Source organism: Scyliorhinus canicula, chromosome 2, assembly GCF_902713615.1.
Source record: "Scyliorhinus canicula chromosome 2, sScyCan1.1, whole genome shotgun sequence".
In the NCBI taxonomy this organism is placed as follows: domain Eukaryota; kingdom Metazoa; phylum Chordata; class Chondrichthyes; order Carcharhiniformes; family Scyliorhinidae; genus Scyliorhinus; species Scyliorhinus canicula.
Window position 1 is genome coordinate 119,513,457 of NC_052147.1, and position 24,199 is coordinate 119,537,655.

Genomic DNA, 24,199 nt, shown 5'->3' on the forward strand with positions numbered 1-24,199 from the left:
TGGAGACCTCAAATCCCCAGTTGCATTCCATCTGGTCCCCATTTGTGGAGACCAGCAATGAACGGCGCTCACCTGAGGTCTCCAAGGGTTAGATCTCTGGTACACATATTAGAGTGAGACTAGCTGTCTTACTCTAATATGCAAATTTACCAAAAAGTGATCCCACGCTGCTTTTCGGGCATAATGCGACCAATAGATCCTGCCCTATATCTCTGTTCCTTCACTGTCACTGGATCAAAATCCTGGAACTCCTTTCCTCACAGCATTGTGGGTGTACCTATACCAGACGGACTGCAGCAGTTCAAGGAGTTGGCATCACCTTCTCAAGGGCAGTTAGGGATGGGTAATGAATGTGAGGCACCATGAATATCCCTATCTTCAACGATAGCAGAGCCCATTGCACGAGTGCGAAAAACAAGGTGGAAGCATTTGCTCCAACTACATTCTGCCAGAGGTACCCAGGGATTATGTTCTAGATTACCGCCTGAATCTTCCAGCAACACAGACATCGGCCAGTGCAATTTGTTCCGCAATATCCAGAAACAGCTGAATTCAATGACCACAGAAAAGACTAAAGATATATGTTCCCCAGAGTGATTTATGATCTCAGCCAAATGATTTGAGCACAATTCCAACACAGACAGCTGTGTGACAATGTGGGAAATTGCACATGGATGCCCTGTCCACAAACAAGACAAAGACGTTCAGTCAAATGATGGAAGTAGCCATTATCGTGTTTTTGAGCAGCACCAGTATGTTGGGTGAAAGAAGTGAGAAGTGAAAGGGCCTCTGGCCTCAGACCAAACATCCTTCGGAGAGTCAATTTAGGGTTAAGAATGAAATGAATGGAAGCAGAGCAAGGAAAGGGTACGATATAAGGATTGGGTGGGTAATTTGAAGGGGAACAGATCTCGATAGTGCTGGGCATTAGGGACTGGAAGGACGGAAACAGGCTCATGAGAAGGTGAAGGGATTAAGGTGGGAGTGCAAGGGTTTATGGGTTTAAGGTGCGAGGGGCAAGGTTTAGAGGAGATGTATGAGGCACGTTTTTTACACAGAGGGTAGTAGGTGCCTGGAACTCGCTGCTGGAGGAGGTGATGGAAGCAGGGACAATAGTGACGTTTAAGGGGCATCTTGACAAATACATGAATAGGATGGGAATAGAGGGATACTGACCCCGGAAGTGTAGAAGATTTTAGTTTAAACAGGCTGCATGGTCGGCACAGGCTTGGAGAGCCGAAGGGCCTGTTCCTGTGCTGTACTTTTCTTTGTTCTTTTGTTCTTTGTTGAGTGAGGGCGTGGGAGGAACCAAGAGTGGCTGGGCTGATGTTAGGAGCTGCTGAGGGTTTTATTTACCCTGCGAACCAATTCCAGTTTCTCTTCAGCATTTGGTGACTCTTCCCTGGCAATGCGGTGCCACCCGAATGGGAAAAATGAAAACGGTCAGAGGGAGAAACAAAAAAGGACATAGAGAGAGCAAGGTGAAGACACAGAAATAGAAGAGAGGAACAAGCAGGAGACAGAGAGGCAAAAAGAGAAACAGCAAAACAAAAGCAGATAATACAGATCTATGCACCTATTTAACATGCACAAGGTTAGTTGGTAATATAGTAAAAATCGTCGGGAGTATGGGTTAGAGGCTACTATATTGTAACTCAGCCGACTCGCCCCGCATGGCGCGATCTGGATGTCACCCTCATTGGGTGTGACCAGATCTGCATAGTTAAATGATTGATTAGGCTCATACCCGGGTGTCTCTTTCCCCGGCGCCCAGGAGCCAAAGGGTGCACCTGCAAGATCTCCACAGCATGCCATTTAGCAATGTTTTCCACGAACATGGACCAGGCATGATGGTACACCGGGGATGGGGGGTTGGGGGGGGGGGGGGGGGGTCTCGCAGGCCATTAAGGACTCCCGGGTCATCGGGTACAGGGCAGGTAGTGCCTTGGCAGTACCATCGCACCCGGGCACCTTGGCAGTGCCACCCGGGCACTGTGATAATGTCACCTTGGCACTGCCGGGATGCCCAGGTAGAACTGCCAGTGTGCCAGGCTGGCACTGCAGGGGGGTCAGGGGTGCCTTGTCATTAGGGGGGATTCCAGGTGCCTTGTGAAGTTGAGGGAGGAATGAAGGAGGGTCCTGAAAGCTGGGGGGCTGAAAGAGGAGGAATGGGATTGGGGCAGACTTCCAAAATGGCCCCCCCGATGTGCGAGGAGCCGCTCCTGCTGGCGAGCTCAGCTCTCGAGTGCAGAATGGCTGCCAAAGTGTGGCCTCTATGGGGAGAAACTCCCTGAGGCCAACAAAAGATTGCAAGCTTGGTTGAATAGCGAGGTTATTATTGGTGCTGCAGCCGTCGAGAATCACCCTGTCAAAAAAACCCCAAAGCAGACTTTCGTTTTTTCCGCTGAACTGCACCCACTGACTTTGTATTTCTGCAAAATCTGCCAGTGACAAAACTATTTGGTTAATTTCACATCATTCTCGAAGTAGCAAAGAGTATTCTTGATCCCCGAGGTAAGCACGACAAAAATCTTATAACAAAATTGGATATATGTTTGCCACTGATATATTTTGAAGTACAAAGAGCCTGTTTCAATATAAACCTGCTTCAAACATTGGATGTATAATCATTTCACGGATTTGTTAATGTACTTAAATCATGGAGTTGTTGGATAATAATTTTCACAATATTCCTGCATTACAGAGAGCTCAGGCTGAGGAACTGGCAAAGATACGCAAATATTATGAGAAGTCAAAAGAGGAAGAAATAAAGCTCCTGGATAAGCCAGAGCAGTAAGCAATTTATTTTTCTTTACTAGTTAAAACAGCATGGAAATTTAGAAATAAAAACAAAAAGTTTTGGGAAAAAGCAGCTGCTCTGGCAGCATTTGTGGAGAGAAAAAAAAACAGTTATCATTGGGAGTTCAATATGACTCTTCTTCAGAACCAGGAGGATGTGTTGTCTTCCAGCAGGGAGCTGCAATCGTGGGGAACGTGGGTTAGAGAGGCTACAATATTGTAACTCTATCTTTTCTCTGTGCTCCATGCATATTACGTTTCTACACAGGACTAACCAGAAGCACAGTTTGTGATCAAAATTGTATTGTTGAAATAGAAGGTGTTGTGTGGTAAAATAAGAACAATGTATAATATTCCATGAGCAACAATTGATCGATATCCAGTTCTGAAAAATGTTCGGGAAAAATACTTGTTAAGCCTCAATTAATTCCTCAAACATTGCACATTGGGTGAAATCTTCCGGCTGTTCACTCTGGCAGCATCCTCCGCTCCCGCCGATAGCACTCCCCCGATGCGAGTTTCCCAGAAGCGAGGGATGGATTCAATGGGAAATCCCATTGACAGCAGTGGGACCAGAAGATCTCGCTGCTGCCAAGGAACACGCCACGAGGAGGCTAGAGGATCTCGCCGATTATTTTCATGACAGGAATGATTGGATAAGGAGATTGTTTTCTCATCATGAAGAATATTTCCTTAATAAATTATTGGAAATTTCATATAGTATCAGCTTGGTTATCTTTCAAAGTCAAAGCATGTTTACCTTGACACCAAATACATATTTAACTATTTGTTATGCTCTTTCTTTTCAATTATTGTCTAATTTGTGCCATAAACAAACCCTATTATTTTTAAATTATTCTGTATGGATTAGGTCAGCTTGACAATGGACTATTTATAATGGATAATATGAGGGTGGTGATTCTCCAGCCCCACTTGCGCAGGCGCAAATCGTGTTATGGCCTGAGACCCCTCCCCCCCTTAGTGGAGGAGGGTCATGAATGTGGAGGGCCTTTGGCGACCCCATAGTGTGGTTTTGCTCAGTTGGGGGTGGGAGCCTGATGACAGCAATTGAGGCAGAGGGAATTGGTTCTGTAGGATTGTCTTAAGATCAATGTGCTCTTTAAAAATATGCTCAGATCTCTATGGAGCCGTGCTTGATGACGTTTTTACCTGATTCACAGGGCAAATCACCCCACCCACCAAAGAATGGTGGAGCCACACTTAGAAATTCTGTGGGAGAATTGTGCACTTGTTTTTTAAATTGATATTATACAGAATAATTGAGAATACCCCGCTATGGAGTTGCTGAGTGCACCTCCCCCTTTCAAATCTTCCTAGGCCCCCTTTCGGCCCCACCCTTCACCTCCCCAACCTTCCAGAGGCCCATTCATACCCATTCTGCATCCCCCACCTTTCATAACCACCTTCCACCTGCCTTTCATGGGCATGGCCCCCCTCGGGCCTTGACTCTTGGCAGTGCCAAGCTGACAACTGGGAAACCTGGCTGTGTCACATAGGCATTCTGGGAGTGCTCCTTCTGGTTTTGCAATGCCATTCAGGCACCTTGGCAGTTTCAGAGTAGCAGTGTCAAGGTGCCAGTTGGGCAGTGCCAAAGTGCCCATGTTCCAGGGGTTGGGCCAGGAGGCCACCCTGCACTATCCCTGGCCACCCAGGGTGAATCTCTCTGGGTCATGCCCCATACGTGAAAGATAGATCACATAGATCTGGTTGGGTGGAATTGGAAAGTTGGGAACAGTGGGCCTGGATTTTCGTAGGGTTTTTAGTTTTTAGGCGGAGTTGGGGGGGGGGGGGGGGGCATTTAAATTACAGGTATTGATGCCCTTAAGTTGCCGATTGACATTAGCACTAGGATCCCGACCCAGACAATGGTCACAATCTTTTGGATGGTAGGCCTCACCTTCACCATCTAAAGAGTCAGCGGGAAACACAACCCCACTGACCCCAGCTGTCCTGCTGCCAACTTACGCTCTAATGAGCATTGATTGGCATTAGGCGGGATTTCCACTCCCTTCACCCAGGAAGGGGACCCACCTTCCAGTGACTGCAGCAACAAAGCTGCACTGGACGGAAGAGGAACTGTACCAGGAAGCCCAAGACCAAGTCCGGAAAGCTGACGAGAAGATAAGTGTCATGGGTCCCAGGGCAGGTAGCTCTGGCTGAACTGTTGTCATGGGAAGCTAGAGGCACAACACCTCAGCCAATCAGCACCCTTTTCTCGAGTATTATAAGTCATCCGATTGTCTGAAATGTTGCATTTCTGTGTTTGTCCTGATGTGTGTAAGATGTACAGCTTCGACAACATGTCTCTCTATTCACCAATATTTACGTTCTGCTATACTAAGTGAATGGGTTTCATGGCGGACAGAATTGTGATGGACAGAATGCTCTACGGTTGACTGCTAGCCTCCAGAAATTGAAGATATTACTATATGTGACAATGAAAAATCCTATGAGTATTTTTATTCTTAAAAAAGTGTGTTTTTATTTTAACCCCCTTGTTCATTGTGACCAGGAGTGGTTGTTACAGAAGGTCTATAGAATCATAGAATCCCTAGAGTACAGAGGAAGCCATTTGGCCCATCGAGTTTGCACTGACCCTCTGAAAGAGCACCCTACCTAGACCCAGTCACTGCCCTATCCTGCAACCCCAGTTAACCTGCATACATTTGGACACTAAGGGATCATTAATTTAGCATGGTCAATCCACCTAACTTGTACACCTTTGGACTGTGGGAGGAAACCGGAGCACCCGGAGGAAATCTATGCCGATATGGGGAGAACATGCAGACGCCACACACACAGACAGTCACTCAAGGCCGGAATCAAACCCAGGTCCCTGGTGCTGTGAGGTAGCATAGTGGTTAGCATAATTGCTTCACAGCTCCAGGGTCTCAGGTTCAATTCCCTGCTTGGCTCACTGTGTGGAGTCTGGATGTTCTCCCCATGCCTGCGTGAATTTCCTCCGGGTGCTCCGGTTTCCTCCCATCGTCGAAAGATGTGCAGCTTAGGTGGAGTGGCCATGCTAAATTGCCCTTAGTGTCCAAAATTTCCCTCAGTGTTGGATGGGGTTATGGGGATAGGGTGGAGGTTTGGGCTTGGGTAGGGTGCTCTTTCCAAGAGCCAGTGAAGACTCGATGGGCTGAATGGCCTCCTTCTGCACGGTACATTCTAAGATAAGTAGTGCTAACCACTGTGCCCCCGTGCTTCCCAATGGGGTGAAACTCCAGAGCACTCTGAAATGCTGGGCAAGGCTGCAGATGCGGAGTTCAGCCTACACAAATGAGCAGCCAGGAAACAAGGGTCAGAGAGCAAAGGGTGACAGCTAAATTTAGAAATCTTATCTCAGAAAGTATGGCAAACAAATTTCAAATCAAATGCAGACAGCTATGGATATGCAAATAAAATCAGGTGGCAATGTGAGCAAATCTTAAATCAAGATACAAGGTAAATAAGAAACACATACATGAATTAAGATTGAAGCTTGCCCAGTGGAATGAGTGACAATTTGAAATCGAATCAATTTCAGCTTTTTGGGCGGGATTTGCCGACCAACCCACCACGTGTTTTTCGGCGACGGAGGCGGCACGCCAGTGGGATTTACCTACACCGCCGTCATTCCGGTGACTGCACCCCTCGTCCTCGAGAAACCTGTGCGCCGGAGTGGGACCGGAATATCCCGCAGATATGAACAGCCGGTAGATCACACCCGTTATCACAAACCAGCCCAAATGGGTTCAGAATTTAGTTGGTGCTCATCTCTCTGGGTTATGTTAAATGCCTCCCTCATGATATCAAACCCCACAATTTTTCAAGATGTAATAATATTGCTTTGAAATCCAGAACAATAAATTCTATTACATTCAAAAAAAAATTGGTGAGATTTGTAAAACAATATTCATCAAAGATAGCGAAAAATAAACTTTCAGCTCACTGTAGGATTGTTGGAATGCTGAATGTTCTGAAACTGGCATTGACACGGAGACAATACTGAGCTTGGCTCTTGGAGTCACTGATTCAGTTATTTAAATGTTTTGTAAAGTAGCAAAGTTATTTTTAAAAAATCAAAAAAGGTATGCCTTTCATTTGTTATTGTTTCACAATGGGCTAAATTTTGTGGTAATAATCATGATGAGGCAATGAGTGTTGACTGTTAGTAACATGGAAATCAGACAGCACATTTGTGCAGTTAAATGCCTAAATCAGGAAGTTGCTGTCTGAGATGCCCTGCATTTCCAGGTCATGGTACTCGGGAGGTTGTGGGATAATGATATTGTGATTAGACTAGTAACCCAGAGACCCACGGTAATGCTTTGGGGATCCAAGTTTGAATCCCACCACAGCAAATGAAAGAAATCTGGAATTAAAAGTCTAATGAAACCATGGTCAATTGTTGTAAAAACCCATCTTGCTCATAAATGTCCTTTCGGAAAGGGAATGTGACTCCAGACCCACAGCAATGTGGTTGATGCTGAAATGACCAGAGGAAATTTGGGTGCAGCAACAAATGCTGGACTTGCAGCAATACCCACTTCTCATGAAAGGATAAAGTAAGCCAGGCTGGATTCGGGCAGTGAACAGCAATGGTGAAACGCAGACACCTATAGACTAAATTAGCCCAAATATATTAGGCACCGATCAGGATCTTCTGGGATGGAACTGGTTGCCAATCCAGCGAGGGTTGTGGGTAGTCCCCTGGAAGGTTACTGCTGCTCCTCCTGACATCAGAAGGATTTTAATAAATGGCCTCCATTCGCCATTTACTAAACCGCTGGTCAGTCTGCTCAAGGCTCAGTAATGCAGTTCAGTCGCAAACTCTGAACAGAGCAAACAAACTTCGAAGTCCAGGTCAGAAATGAGACTTATTTCAATATCAAAATAAGGCTCGAGTTCATTTCAGATGACCACCATGGGGGCACATTAATAAAAGGCACTGACCAATTTAGCACTGGTCTTGAACACCCTTGCAGATCGGAAACGGGCCCCTGCCCTGCTAAATTAGTTTTAGGCCCATAAAGCAGGCACAACAATGTTAAATTCAGTTCCATATAGTGATCAATCAATCACAACAAAGGGTAGGGTTATGAAATTGCGAACATAAAAGCAACTTGACTTTTAGCTACTAATAGAGCAGCTTGGATTAATTAGGGCAGTGGCATTCACCCATATTTTAATTATCACTCCATCTCTACTCTGCTGAGTTTGTCATTGCAGCTTATTAAAACATTGGACTTTACCTACTGGAATTCAAAACAGAAGGTGTACCCTTAACAACCTCAACAACACATTAATGTCATTGCTTTTATTTATGCCGTTTTTACACCAGTTGCTTTCTTCATTTCATGAGCATTCAAAATAGCAGTCTCTGACATAAATCACTTATCACTCCTCAATAGGTTCTTGTATGAATTATCACAGATTCCTAACTTTCCCGAACGTACCCACTGTATCATATTCCAGTCTGTCTTCATGGAAGGAATCTGCACAATACGCCGTAAAGTAGGGAATGTTCTACACCTGAGCAAGGTATGATTATTGTATATTTGGTGTCAACCCAAAAATATTTACAAGTTGTCAACAATCTGCTGAAATCTGTAACAGTTTATTTGTTTTCGGGATGGGGCTGGCGATGATAAAACTGCATTTATTGTCCCTCCCTTGCTGCATTGAAGAGGTGATAGTGCGCCGTATCCTTGAGTTGTTGCAGTCCATGTGATGATGATGCTCCAACAATTATATTATTTTACTTGATGAGCTGGATTCTCCAGCCTCCCACTGTCAGCTGCTGGTGGAATCTTGCGGTCCTGGCGAAGTTGATGGTGATTTACATTCCTCGTCCGTGCTGCCATCGGGGAACCCGCATCAGAGGTCGCCTTTGGCGGGATCGGAAGATCCTGACGGCAGAAAGGCCTGGAAAATTCCACCCGGTATTTTAGCTTTCCGTGAACAGTAAAAGATTGAATAAACCAGACACCCCTCTATTCCCTGTGTTTAAATTGAGATACTTCAGATCATCTCCTGCTGAAGTCATTTGGTTGACTTTTGTTTCCAGATGGATCTACAAATCTTTTCTCCCAATTGCCATCTTTTCATATGATCTATCATTGTTCAACCAGTGGTCGCTTATTTTCACTTTATTGTCACTTTGTCGAGTTTTGAATACCCACTGTTCTGTTTAAAATGAGTGCAGACTTATTCCAAAATACATTAACCAGCCAACTGTATGATTTTATCTGTGGTCTCATGACTTACAGATTTTGTCTCTTGATGTAAATAGGAATGGAAACTGCTGTAATGTTAAATGACAGACTGTTATCCGAATGGTGAAAGAAAACCACTCCCTCATTGACATACTGTACTTTCCTTTGAGCAGAGTTTGACAGATCAGCAAAATGTGAAGATTGTGCTTGGACTCATTCTGGCCTTTGGAAATCACATGAATGGCGGGAACAGGACACGTGGCCAGGCTGATGGATTTGGTCTCGAAATTCTCCCAAAGTTAAAGGATGTCAAAAGCAGGGTATGTTGAGCCTAAATTCTGACTGTGGGCAACGCCCGATGATGAATAACTGTCTCCCAGCAAACAATGTATATGTTTTGTTCCTTTGTGGGAGCATGGGAGTGACTGACAAGGCCAGTGTTGGATGTACATCTGTAGGAGAATCACATTTTGATAATTTAGGAAATGACTTCCCTCAGCAAGGGAACGCGTACTCCACGAGGCTCATGGGGAGATTCATTAGTTCATCCCTAGGGTCCCATGGGGTTATAATAGGGACTTTCTTCTCAGGTTTGCTGACACAGGAGGATAAGGACCAAAGAGATCTGGGAGAAATATAATTATGCCGGGAGCTGACTACTTGCACTTACCATTATTAACCAGCTGCAGCTAGCTGGCAATGTTAGACAATTGTTTTTAAATATATTTGTTCATGGGATGCGGGTTCCAGTCATTTCTTAAAGCCAATCGGACACCAGCAGAGCTACATACCGCGGCCATTCTCAGCTCAGTTGGGAGGAAAACATTTGTGTTACTACAGAATGTAGTACTCCCAACTAAACCTGGAGACACGTCATATGATGAGGTAATGACTGTCTTGCAAGAACATTTCGCTCCCTCTGCATTATTAACAGCGGAACAATTCCGCTTTCACCTTCGTGCCAGGAGGAAGGGGAAAATATTTCACAATTTGCTGCGTTGATGTGAAAGCTATCAAAGTACTGTAAATTCATCCAAACTTTGGATAATACAGTTCGCGACCGATTAGTTTGTGGCATCAGGAATGAAGTAATCCAAAGGAAATTGTTGACTGAAGTTGTATTACCACTTTCTCTTTGAGTTCATGGTCCTTTACTTTTCTGGACCACCTTCCATGCAGGAACATTGTCCACCAGTACATTTAAATTTTAATCGTGAAATGCGAATGAAAGTACACATTGTATATAAGTAGTTAAGATTCTTTGAAGTCCCTTGTATATTAAGTCATTTCATGAACTAGTAAATAGCATCTTCTGCAGCTGAGATCTAGGTTACAGCTTCTAGTACCAGTATAATCTGTGTATTAGTTGAACCATGATGGACTTGGATAGCCTAGAAATCCCACCCCGGCAACTGGTGGAATTTAAACTCAATTGATTACTAAATCTGAAATTGACAGCTGATCTCAGTAATGGTGACCATGACAGCTACTGTCAATTGTTCCAAAAACCCATCTGTTTCATTAGTGTTCATTAGGGAAGGAAATCTGCCATCCTTGCCTGGTTTGTCCTAGGGGCTGGTTTAGCTCACAAGGCTAAATCGCTGGCTTATAAAGCAGACCAAGCAAGCAGGCCAGCAGCACGGTTTGATTCCCGTACCAGCCTCCCCGGACAAGCGCCGGAATGTGGCGACTAGGGGCTTTTCACAGTAACTTCATTGAAGCCTACTCGTGACAATAAGCGATTTTCATTTCATTTCATTTAATTTCATTTCACATGTGACTCCAGACTCAAAGCGATGTGGTTGACTCTTAACTGCCCTCTGAAATGGCCGAACAAGCCACTCAGTTTGAGGGTAATTAGGGATGGGTAACAAATGCTGGCCTTGCCAGCGACATCCACATCCCATGAATGAATAAATAAATTATTTAAATGTAATTTGATGCATGAAAATTATACGTTGAAGGATGTTACCGTGATGCAAAATGTAAAAGCAACCAATTGAAAAATGAGACAAACAGAATACATTTAGCACTGCAATTCTCATCCATCTCCAGCTTGATTTAATAAGAAACGTTTTGAAATGTTTTACCAGTCTCTTTACGACTTTCTCAAAAACATTAAATTCAGCAATAATGACAGAAAGGGCTTGAAATTGTTTTAATCATTTTTAAAATTGCTTTTATTACAAATAATTTGAAGGATGGCATTTTTGGTATGTTGAGAAAGATACCTATTACTAAGAAATGATTGGCTTTTAAAAGGTACTGTAAAGTTTGAGACACCAGGATAGTCGCCCAGTGGGTAGCACTGTTGCTTCACATCTCCAGGGACCCGGGTTCAATTCCCGGCTTGGGTCAATATCAGTGCGGAGTCTGCACATTCTCCCCGTGTCTGTATGGGTTTACTCCGGATGCACAAATACCGAAAGACATGCTTGTTAGATGAATTGGACATTGTAAATTCTCCCTCTGTGTACCCGAACAGGTGCTGGAGTGTGGCGACTGGGGGATTTTCACAGTAACTTCATTGCGGTGTTAATGTAATCCTACTTGTGACACTAATAAAGATTATTATTATTATTAGCAGAGCCAAGTTTGAACTAACATAAAAAATATAGTCTTGTGAACTAGCATATGGCACAAAACAAAAATAACAACGTTACATGGAGCCTTCCTCATGGTAGGTGTGGGTTAGGAGATCTGGCATGTAACCTCATGGCCTGGATTGTGGCACACTGCAGTGTGTGAGTTGCAATATTTTGGACCAGAGGGAACTGCGATTCAGGTGTGAACCACAGTGCCATGAATATTTATTTCAAATGTTCTTCTCCCGAATCACAGGATTTTGAGCCTCTGACCTTTGCGAGCAGCTCCTTTATATAAAATCGTGATCCCGGAATTTGACCTGCTCAACTACAGGAAAATTTGTTGCACTGACGTTGGAACATTTAAAAAAATCTATTTTAGATTTACTGCTAGATGTTGGTGCATTTTACTCCACATATTTATTATTTTTACAGTGTAGGCCAACATTTTTGGCTTTTTCATTTTTTCTAATACTTGCGTACTTATTTTTCTATTTAAATTGCATCAGACTTTTTTATTTGTTCATGAGATTAGGGATATCTCTGGGCTTGGCCTCTATTTATTGCCCACCCCTAAGTTCCCTTGAGAAGGTGATGAATAGCCCGTTCTTGAACCACTGTAGTCCATGTGGTGTAGGTACTCGTGGTGTTAGGAAGGGAGTTCCAGGACTTTGGCTCAATGTCAATGAAGGAACAGCGATATATTTTCAAGTCAAGTTGGTGTATGGCTTGATGGGAAACTTTCAGGTGGTGGTGTTCCGATGTATCTGCTCCGCATTTCCTTCTAGGTGGTAGAAGTCGCAGGTTTGGAAGAAGGTGTCTTGGTGAGTTGCTGCATTGCATCTTGTAGATGGGACACAGGGCTGCTACTGTGCATCAGCAGAGGGAATGAATCTTTAAGGTGGTGGACGGAGTACCAATCAAGCCGGCTGTTTTGTCGCAGACAAAGTGGTGACGATACATGTTCCTCTGTTCTAACTGCACTGCATGATTTTTAGATGAGGAAGAGGAGTTCATAAGGAGAGGACAAATACTTAACCTGTAGTTCTGAAATTGCTCTTTTAAATAGGGACATTTAGCAGTTTATTTTTCTCTTTAAGGTGGCCCCATAATTTTGCAGCTGGTCAGGTGATGTCCCACGGAAAGTCTGCCAAAATAGCTCAAAACTTGACTGGAACTTTGAGAAAATAGGACCGGTCCTGCACCCAAATTTTGTGGATGCCCTTGAGAGGGAAGGACTTTGGTTTCTAACAAAGTTATTAATCTAAGGGCCTGAAGCCAGGACCTGAACCGAGCACCATGAATGTTGGAGTTTGCATATTTTGGACCTTCTTTGGGGCTTAACATATGGCAAGCAGAGGCATCTAATTTAGCCTGGGTATAGTTGCTGACCTGCTATTGGTTTTGGAGCTCAGCCGAGAAGCTGGGCTTGGGTCAATGACTGAATGGATCCTTGGAGGTATGCTGTGGATTTTTTCTTTAGTTTGAAAGAAGCCTCAGTTGTATACAGGAATCAACACCCAACCCCACACCCACCCTGTCATCAAACCAGCAAGGACTTTACAATCACTTCATGATAGGGGCTGGGGAGCACAAAGTGCTCCAGCCCAACCAAGGCTCTCAAACCAGGAGACCTCTCCTGGCTTGGTTAATTCAGCAGGGTTCATGGCAAGGTTCCGAGACTTGCTACCATGACTTTCAGAGCTGCCATTTCCTTTGTTGAATCAATAGACAGGAATTTCAGACAAATGCATTAAGCCTTCATTTGTGAATGTCCTTCAAGATGATTTTTGTTTTTGTCAGAATAGCCCATATTTTGTTAAGTGAAAAAATAAGATGCATAATTAAAACCTGAAGTAAATTTTTATGCCAGTGTCCGCTTGTAAAAACAAAATATTATTTCTGTTTTGTATTCATGGCATTTCTAGTGCTTCTTCGAGGGCAGCACGGTAGCACAAGTGGCTGGCACTGTTGCTTCACAGTGCCACAATCTCAGTTTCGATTCCCCGCTGGGTCACTGTCTGTGCGGAGTCTGCACGTTCTCCCGTGTTTGCGTGGGTATCCTCCGGGTGCTCCGGTTTCTTCCCACAGTCCAAAGATGTGCAGGTTAGGTGGATTGGCCATGCTAAAGTTCATTTAGTGTCCAAAAAGGTTAGGAGGGGTTATGGGGATTGGGTGGAAGTGGGTCGGTGCAGACTCAATGGGCCGAATGGGCTCCTTCTGCACTGTATGTTCTATGTTCCTCATTAGCAGCCTTGCAGTGGAACAGAGGCAGATTCAGATACCAATGACGGGACATCATTGGCAACGGGCAGACGGGCAGTGTAAAATAGCAGCCTGCAATGTCATCAGCTTCTTAATAAAGCTCTTCATTTGTTTGATCCTCTGAGGCCTGCAGACTTAATTTTAAAACCACCACATAAAAACAGGCAGCGAGGTAGGTGAACAGCGTCCGTAGGCACCTGAAAAGAAAGTCAAACAGCATTTGTAGAAACACGAAAAGAAGAATAAATAATTAAAATCTTCGTTACATGAAAACTGAAACAAGGGAACCAAACAACGGTGGAGCCACTGGAGGAAACGAAAAATCATTGAAGAATCCGAAGAAAGCAACTTTGGAAAGAAACATGTCATGTGCTGTATAAAGAACAAAGAAAAGTACAGCACAGGAGCAGGCCCTTTGGCCCTCCAAGCCTGTGCCGACCATGCTGCCCATCTAAACTAAAATCTTCTACACTTCCGGGTCCGTATCCCTCTATTCCCATCCTATTCATTTATTTGTCAAGATGCCCCTTAAACATCACTATTGTCCCTGCTTCCACCACCTCCTCCGGCAGCACGTTCCAGGCACCCGCTATCTTCTGTGTAAAAAACTTGCCTCATACATCTCCTCTAAACCTTACCCCTCGCACTTAGACCTATGCCACCTAGTAATTGACCCCTCTAGGCTGGGAAAAAGTCTCTGACTATCCACCCTGTCTATGCCCCTCATAATTTTGTAGACATCTATCAGATCGCCCCTCAACCTCCATCGTTCCAGTGAGAACAAACCGAGTTTATTCAACCTCTCCTCATAGCTAATGCCCTCCATACCAGGCAAGATCCTGGTAAATCTCTTCTGCACCCTCTCTAAAGGCTCCACATGCTTCTGATAGTGTGGCGACCAGAATTGAAGTGTGGCTGAACTAAGGTTCTATACAGCTGCAACATGACTTGCCAATTTTTATAGTCAATGCCCCGGACAATGTAGGCAAGCATTCCGTATGCCTTCTTGACTACCTTCTCCACCTGTGTTGCCCCCTTCAGTGACCTGTGGACCTGTACACTTAGATCTCTCTGACTGTCAATACTCTTGAGGGTTCTACCATTTACTGTATATTCATTACCTGCATTTGACCTTCCAAAATACATTACCTCACATTTGTCCAGATTAAACTCCATCTGCCATCTCTCCGCCCAAGTCTCCAAATAATCTAAATCGTTTATCAAGAAAAGCTCCAACATATTGCTCTGAAACCCTCAATGATAGTGTTAAAAGCCTATACTTGGGGAAGTAGTTCTGTTGAGGGGCAGTATTGATGTAACAGTGCAATTAAATGGAGATGGCAGATTTGTCCTTGAACAAGACAAAGGAAATTATCCAAAACTAATGGAAAGAACTTGGCTGGAAAAGGTCAGATTAAATTGGACTGAGTTGAATCTCATGATAGATTCCGAATCAGGTCTACAGAAAATCTTGAAGAAACATGCCAGTGTCTTAAACGGTGAGCTGGGATGCATGAAGGATATCTCAGTAAAGCTGAAGACCAAGGAAGAAAGTCAGATGAGATGCTTAAAGGCTAAAGGTAAAGTCGCCATAGTCCCGGGTGGCCATAGGATGCTTTCCCCTTTGAGGTGGAGAGCTGACTGGTGATGATTTGACCTGAGGATCACCACACCTCAGGTGAAGGGCAAGGTTGAGAATGAGGGGCCTTCATGAATAACCTCATTATGTTCCCCACGTAATGTCCACAGGAGAAGAGAAACCGATGGCCTTCGCGTCCAGGACTTTGAATAAAACCTAAAGCAATTATACGCAGGTAAAGAAGCCCTCGGAATCATTTGTGGAATAAAACAATTCTAACAATTCGTGTTTGGGAGGAAATTCACTTTATTGATGGACCACTGTCCACTAACAACGATTCTTGGATCTCATACTGGGATTCGATCAAAAGCAGCAAGTGGGCATTGCTCTTGTCAGCACACACATACACGGTCAAGTATCATCAGTCAAACCTTCAGGGAGCGCAGATTGACTCTGTGACCATCCTTACCAAATAGTTCATTGATAAGAAGTTTGTGAGGAAACATTTTCTACTTTGAGCAAGTAGACATGTCTGCTGTAACCGCAGTAAAAAGCACACCAGAAATGATCCATTACTGACTGCTTTAGGAAAGACTTCAGGAGCAAACTATGAATTGAAGACTTGAATTATCCATACAGGCAGGTTGTCTCCTCATGCTGCATTGTCAAAACATTTGAGTCAATTCCCGATCACATACAGGAATGCTGTGCACTCAACAACCTAAGTTTCTCAGCCATTGCTGATGGTTCGACGCCAACTACGCACGGCATTCAATTTGCTTTAATGGTCCAAGACAAAATAAATTGTTGAGAAAAAGCAGCAGGATCATGTCATATGCTGGTAGAACAAGGTAAAACGTTGTGTTTTTCATCTGGGCATAAAGTTCTGGCAAGGAATTTATACCACAAGTTAAAAATGGAAACCTGCCTCCATCTTAGCACGGACTAGACCAGGCGACTACACCGTACAAACCCGAGACAATACAATATGGGGCTGTTTAGCACAGGGCTAATTCGCTGGCTTTGAAAGCAGACCAAGCAGGCCAGCAAGCACGGTTCGATTCCTGTAACAGCCTCCCCGAACAGGCGCCAGAATGTGGCGACTAGGGGCTTTTCACAGTAATTTCATTTGAAGCCGACTCGTGACAATAAGCAATTTTCATTTCATTTCATTTCATTTCATATGGAGGAGAAATGCGGATTAACTTTTGGCGTCAAGAACCAATTTGTCAGAGACAGAACCGACGAGATTCTAAATCCGGCTGTGCCCAGAGACGGCCTGGACCTTCCCGAGAACATGACACTAACCACACCAATAGGGGAAAGCAGTACCTCCATTGAGAACCAGACACCAAGACAACCTCTGATCACTACTCCGGTTAAAATGACCACAGACAATATCCAAACCAAGCCAAAGACACCAGAGGTTACAGCAAGGACTAAAGGGCAGACACCTGAGGTTCGCAGACAATCACACAGAGAATGACAGCCTCCAAAACATTTGATGTGTTGACTGTTGTTTATTGATTGTTAATGTTATACCATTTATTGTGTCTTGGATCTTTGATTTAAATGGGGAGGAAACTGTTGTGTATTCATGATATTTCTAGTGTCTCCTCATCTGCAGCCTTACAGTGAAAAAAGGGCATTTTAAGAGACCGACCACATGAACGTCACTGGCCGTTTGCGCAGGCAAATGGGCAGTGTAGCATACCGGCCTGCAGCATTAACATCTTCTTATTAAAGCTCTTTGGCCTGCAGACTTGACTTTAAAACCATCAGTTTCCTTCTTGATAACTCTACCAGCATAGCATTCCTTTGGTGGTCATCTAGCGGGAAATAGAAAATTGCAAGAAAGCACAACTGTTTTGCTTTGTGTTTACTATTCACAGTATTATTTTACAACATTCACCTTTATTTTCTCTTTCAGAACAATCAAATCAGTCTTGTGGATTTTGTTGCATCCTATTATTTGCATCATTTTGACGAGGTAATTAATAAATCGTCCTTTCAATTTTTGGTCGCACTGACTTTTAGTTTTTAATCAATGTACCATACACCAATTAAGTATTCAAATCAATTCATTTTCAATATAACTGTTGTTTTCTATTTTGTTTTCTATTTCGTCACTATTCTCTGAAAAATGTGTATGAAATTATAAAGCCTTCAGTCGAGGCACTTTTGTAACTCTGTGTCAAATTACTTGTGATGTAAATTAAAAGGGGTTTTATCTGCATTGCTTTAATAATCATTGGGAAATAGATCAGATCTGTTATGAGTTGATTTTCATTCAAACATTCTCTTGGTGGAATTGTCACCGCGGAACAGATTCAAATGGAACTAGGCATTTGGTCCCAAATTGCCCTGAGTAAACTCTTTAGCATTATGTCAGTTGTTTATTTAAATGGAGTGAGTTCAATTTAGAAGGGTGGAAAAATTGAAGGGGAGTGTACTAAAAGGAGTCCAACAAATATTGCCATATAGAGCTTCCATCAGTATCTCAAACCATTATCATCATGAAATTGCAAGAGGCTCAGAGAAAATGAAGGTGAAGGAAAATCAACCGCAAATTTGAATCTGTAGACAGGTGATGGACCAGCCTAGTAGCCAACCTATTGTCTTGAAGCTGTTGATGTGAAGGTAGTGCTTCACAAAGTGGTTATGAGGATGGCCATCCTCTGTGATATTGTGATTTTGGGGTGGATATTCCCCCACCAGGAGTTCCCAATGCAGTAGAGAATGCAGCGTCGGTGAAGGCACCGATCTGTTTCCAATGCGCCGGTCGCATGCTGGCGTCAGGATCGAGCTTCATGCCCCGCGTCAGCGGGACAATGCAAATGGGTTATTAAGAACCCCTCGCAATCCTCGCCATGCATAAACTTGTGTGGTTAAGGATTGAGAATCGCTTCCTGATTTGCACTTCCAGTGTGGGTGTAACCACTCCTTCGGGAGAACATAGGGCTGGATTCTCCGATCCTGTGGCTGAGTCCAAAAAGTCAGCAGTGCCCCTGCACCGATCCTCCGACTGGTGGCGGGGCGGGGGGAGCAGCCGCACAGCGTAAAGCCCCCGGCTTTACCTGCGGATACGGCTGGAGAATGGCCGGGTCCGTGGCCACGCATGCACGCAGTGGTGGCATGCGGCGGCTGCGCATGACCCAGCCTGTCAAAAACTGCTCCCCCGTAACCAGCTTTGCCACCCCCTGGACCACCCCCCACCAGTCCCCCTAGCCCCAACGAAGGCCCTCCTGGCAGAGGAACGGTTCCCCCCCCCCCCCCCCCCCCCCCCCCGACTGTGGCTGAGCTGGTTTCAGTCCGCAGCTGCCACGTGAGGTCCCCGAATGGTGTGAGCACACGTTTACCACGCCATCGGGGATTTGTCCCATCGGGGACGGCGCATCGGGGGAGGGTTTCAGGTGACATCCTGAGGCCATCTAGACGGCATGTGTACTTGGGTTTTTGAGGGGATGGAGCATCGCAAAACCGGCGCCGCCCCCGATTCCGGCGTAAACGGGGATTCTCCGGCCAGGCAGAAGAATCCAGCCGTGTGAATTGGCAGTCATCAGACCATTGGTGCCAATCAGAAAAAGACAGAAATAAAAAATAAATATTGGTTAAGAAATGTCTAAAATGGAGAACTTTCTAACACTCTGTCCTTGTCAAACACTCAAGATTACAGTGTAACATTGGGCACTCATTTTAAATGGGTGGTTCTTCACATACCATAACTATGGGCGATGTTGCACAGGACCAATGCAACCACAAGTTAATATTGAAATGAAGTGCCGCCCCCACACCAATTGGTAATGTGTTTATGCCACACATGGTCCCAGCTACTTGAATATCCACCAGGCTGCAAACCCATTTCCAACTGATACTCAGGTGACATGGATGAGGAAAACTTCGGCCTATGTATCTTTGCACTGATATCACGACTAAATATTAATGGTTCACTTTCTATTTCATAACAGGATGCAGGGACAGAGAAGAGCGTGTATCCTTTACCAGAACCCCAGGAGTTAATGCGAGCCTCGCAGGTTAAGTTTGAGGATCTCAGGAAGGATCTTAGGAAGTTGAAAAAAGACCTTGAAGGTATTGCAATGTTTTTAACCATCTAAAATATTCAATATAATTAAACTTGGTACTCAGAAAATGAACTGATGAAACATGATGTTTAAGTGAGTGTAAAATGTCCTGTGTGATGTGACCATCAATTCACGAGACACGTGCTTTAGGATGTGAACAGTGGTTTTAATCAACTTACAACAGAGCCAGCCTATAACACAATGAACACCAGATGAACTGGTGGCTGGCTCTTCAGTATCATCCTTTATACGTCAGTCTAGGGGGAGGAGCCAAGGGTGGAGCCCAAGTACAAACTCATGTACATTCCCAGTGCAACTCCCCCTAGTGGTAGGGCAACGCAACTGCTCGTATGTCGAGCTTACAGTGACATGGTATAATATATATTAGTGTGAATTACATTCACCACACTGTATATTTGCATTGAGGGGCACACATAACTGAGGCATAAATCAGCATAAGAGATTGAGAAGAATTGGGAGCATGGCAGTTACACTTGCCGTTATGCTGTGTCTGAATTTTTGGATGTTTTCCACCTATCCCTTTATCCCAAAATCAAAACTGCATTACATTTCAGTATAAAGGCTTCTTTCCCATGGCAAGGTGCTGTCCACGATCACTTCTGTCAAATCTGCCAAAATTAATTTAAAATGATGCCTAGAATTTTGGATGCAGAAGGAAATAAACTTAGATTTATATTATTTTATAGCATTTTGAGAAGTTTTTTTTTTCAAAGAGGAAAGGTAGTACTGAGACCTGCTTTTTCTGCTTCTTTGAATGAATTTCTGTATGAGTGGAATAAAAAATGTAACAGTTTCCCTGATTGCATATTCTTGAATATGGTGTGCTTAATCCCCATGAATGATGGCTCGGTGGATTTTAACTTCTAGTTTCATTCTTAAAGAAGGAGTATGTGTTGTGAGTGCCGTACTTTCATCAGATCCTGATTTTTTGCACTGATTTATTTTCTTATGTAATACAACTTTTACGTTCAAGAGGATGTTGGCAATAATGAAATTGGCAGGAAATTTAGGCACAATGTGATATAGCAAATTTGGTGGAGGAATAAGTATGGGTGTGATTTCATTTCATGGTGCTTAAACTGAAAAAATAATATGTATAATTAAAGCTGTTAAGTATACACCTATTTTTCACTTAAGTGGTGTTCATATGGTATTAACAATAAAGTTAATCGACTACAATTGTTTAAACTTTTTTGTGACTTATATTTTGAAGTAACAGATTAAAGCTTCTGGATGAAAAAGATTAGTCTAATGCCTAGCAGAATTTAAAATATATGTTCATTCAAGGTGAGGCCTTAACAGAATTATAAATTGGTGCATACAACGAAAATAAGGTGGTTAGTGGAAAAACACTTCTGTCGATCCCCAGGCACAGTGGTAGGAAAGTATCAGTTGTTATTTGTTCAACCAAGGGACACAGGAGTGCTCTTATCTTCCCTCATCCCTTGGCTCCCATAGAAACCTTGCCCTGCCCTCTCTATTGGTAGTTTGTGCAGAAACATGATCTGTGTTTGATCTCCTCTCCCCTGTCAGCAGGTTTCCAACATTAAGTCCAGCTACTGTGTCATTTGGACCTACATGCAGGCACCTTCCACAATAAATTATAAATGAAAAAGATAAATGATTCTTTATTGATAAGGTGCTTTTAGCTAAATGTGCTTAACACAAGTTATTTAGATTCGTCTGTTTTGAGTTTAAAATATGATAGAATTTTGTGAAACCTAATGTCAAAATAGATTGCAAAATGTAAATGTTTAAAATTGGTAATATTGAAGCTATTTAAATTGGTAATAATGAACCTATTTGTATACATGTCATGTTCTGTAAAGAATGTTAAATTGTACCCAGATTTAAGTTTCATTTAGTGTACGATTTTCACATTTTACAGTCATTTTAATTTATTGCAGCCATTAAAAGGTTGTGGCTGCTGGCAAAATATCAGTGAAAGTCTAAAGCTAAACCAGATGTGATTAGAGACTGACTCCCAAGAAGCATCAGGCCCAACTGTCCAGACAGACCCATTGGCTTCAGATGTGAATAATTTAAGTAATATTAACTAGTGTTGCCCCTATTACAGGGTGCATAAGATTTATTTTATGGTTTGGTGGTGTGAGTACTTAGTGTGTCAGTTCAGGAAAGGCGTTCGTCTAACTCATAAAGGATAAGATTTGTAAGATGAGTATTTTAAAATAGGCTGGAGGAGTGTTGTCATTTTTGCTTCCCATTATAACGGTCAACCAAAGGTGCCAAAAAAGAACCTTCATCCTACGTTGTAACTATTTCCTCACACTATATCAACTCTTGGTGCCAGCTAACTTGCTTGACCTCTTACTCTGTTGCCTCTGTGAGCTGCTCTGTGACTCAGATACAGTTAAGTAGTGAGTGACTGGAATGGTTTCCACGAGAGCCTTCGAAACCCAAGGTGACCCACCACGTCGCGATTTATCTATTTTTGAGGGAATGGCTTCCAGAAGTCATTCCTTGATTGTGAGAGAGTTGACGGTCTATGTTTGAAAGCCCTCATGCAGGAATGAAAACAGAACCACAGAATTTGCACAGTGCAGAAGGACGCCATTCAGCCCACCGTGTCTGCACAGGCTCTCTGTGAATGATCGATTTACTTAGTGTCACTCTCCTTCCTTCTACTCATATCCCTGAACATTGTTCCTTTTCAAATGACAATTAATTCCCTGCCATTCAATGATATAGGGCAGGATCTCACTGAATTCCAACAGAGTTCCAGTCACGAGGACTGTTAGCCCGGTGTTTCCTGCTGCTCGCAACACCAAGAAACACCACATTATGTAACGTGACTTTGTTGCAATCCAGGGCCTCAGCGGGGAACACCCCGTCAAGGCCGCAATTAGTCCTGTTTTCTACACTGAGGAGCTCCATTCGCTGGAACTCCTCAAAAATTAAATGGTGTCCTGATCTCTCGACACCACCCCCTGACGTGACCCCTAGCTCCCCAACTCACCTGTAAGGCACATGGGTGAGTCATCCCTGGCCCAATCCCCTGCGGGGGAAAATGCCAGCCTGTCACCTTGGCACTATCAAGTAGAATTGCCAGCCTGGCATCCTGGCAGTGCCAGGCTGGCACCCTGGTGGCACCAGCAGTGCCAAGGTGCCGGCTTGCACAGAGGGCAACCACCTGATGTCTTCCGATTCCCTGGGAGCCGCCCCCTCACCCCCCCAAGTGCCATTCTGACTGGTCCCCGTGGGGTCCAGCACTGAATGGCACACCCTTGAGGTCTCCAAGGCAAAGGGGTTAGTTCCCTTGGTAGATCAGGCGAGCTGCATATTAGAGTGAGACTAGCTGCCTCGCTCCAATATGCAGATTTGCCAAATACTGATCCTGCCTACAATGGTAGGGATTCAGATCGCAACATCTCACGAGATCCTGTTAGAATTTGTGAGGCGTGGTGAGCCAGGTAGAACCTGGAAGAGGCCTCTTCCGGCATCTTCCGGCCATGCCGCACCCCTGTTCAGGCACAACACGGACAGCAGATCGGGCCCATTATGTTTGATTTTTTACATTATGCCCATATCCCTTCATTGATTCCCTTAGAATCTAAAAATTTATCGATCTCCAACTTGCATACACTCAGTGACTGCAATCTACATCTCGTTGTGGTAGAGAATTGCAAAGGTTCACGATGCTTTGAATAAATGGCCAGCGCAATTCGGAAGGATGTGGTTGCACTAGAGAGGGCGCAGAGCAGATTCAACAGGATGTTACCTGGGCTGGAGCGTTTCAGCTATGAATAGAGGCTGGTTGCTTTCCTTAGAGCAGAGGCTGGGGTGGGGAGGGGGAGAGCTCATTGAGGTGTATAAAATTATTAGGGACATACATAGGGTAAGTAGGAAGGTACTTTTCCCCTTTGTAGAGGGGTCAATAACCAGGGGACATAGATTTTATGTAAGGTGCAGGAGATTTAGAGGGGATTTGAGGAAAAACCTTTTCACCCAGAGGATGGTGGGAATCTGGAACTCATTGGCAGGAAATCTCACAACATTTAAGAAGCATTTAGATGAGTACTTGGAAGGTCATAGCATACAAGGCGACTGAACAAGTGCTGAAAAATGGGGCAATAATAAATAAATGCTTTATGGTCGATGCAGACACGATGGGGGTGGTTCTACAAAATGGAGCCCAGGTGTTTGCGCCATCGTGAACGCCGTTGTGCTTCATGATGGCGCAAAATGGTCACGGGCACGACTGATTATGGCCCCCACTGGGGGCCAGCATGGCGCTCGAGGGGCTCATGCCGCTCCAGCCTCCTTTCCCGGCGCCAAATGGGCGCTGCGCCAACCCGTGCATGCGCATTTGGGCCGCGCCAATCTGCGCATGCGTGGGGGTCTTCTTCAGCACGCCGGCCCCGACTCAACATGGCGTCGGTGTTCAGGGGCCGGCCATGCAGAAAAGTAGGCTCGGGGTGGAGGGAGAGGCCAGCCCGCCAATCGGTGGGCCCCAATCACAGGCCAGATCCCATCGGAGGGCCCCCCCTTCCCCCCCCCCGGGGACGGAGCCCCCACCCCCTACAGACCGGCACCCGACCCTTCGCGCAGAGTTCCCGCCGGCAGCGACCAGGGGTGAACGGCGTGGCGGTACTCTGTTGTATCCCCATCTGGGCTGGAGAATCGGCGCCC

General features: G+C 44.4%; 1 protein-coding gene across 2 annotated transcripts in view; it reads left to right on the top strand.

Annotated features, from left to right (window-relative positions):
• The window catches only part of fmn1 (formin 1), a 532,192-nt gene that overhangs the window by 316,895 nt on the left and 191,098 nt on the right, over window positions 1-24,199 (top strand). For both annotated transcript variants that reach the window (XM_038785764.1, XM_038785772.1), the window contains 5 exons: window positions 2,705-2,793; window positions 8,214-8,343; window positions 9,191-9,337; window positions 17,377-17,436; window positions 19,415-19,535. In XM_038785764.1, the coding sequence (XP_038641692.1) occupies window positions 2,705-2,793; window positions 8,214-8,343; window positions 9,191-9,337; window positions 17,377-17,436; window positions 19,415-19,535 (547 nt within the window). The remainder of the gene's footprint in view (window positions 1-2,704; window positions 2,794-8,213; window positions 8,344-9,190; window positions 9,338-17,376; window positions 17,437-19,414; window positions 19,536-24,199) is intronic.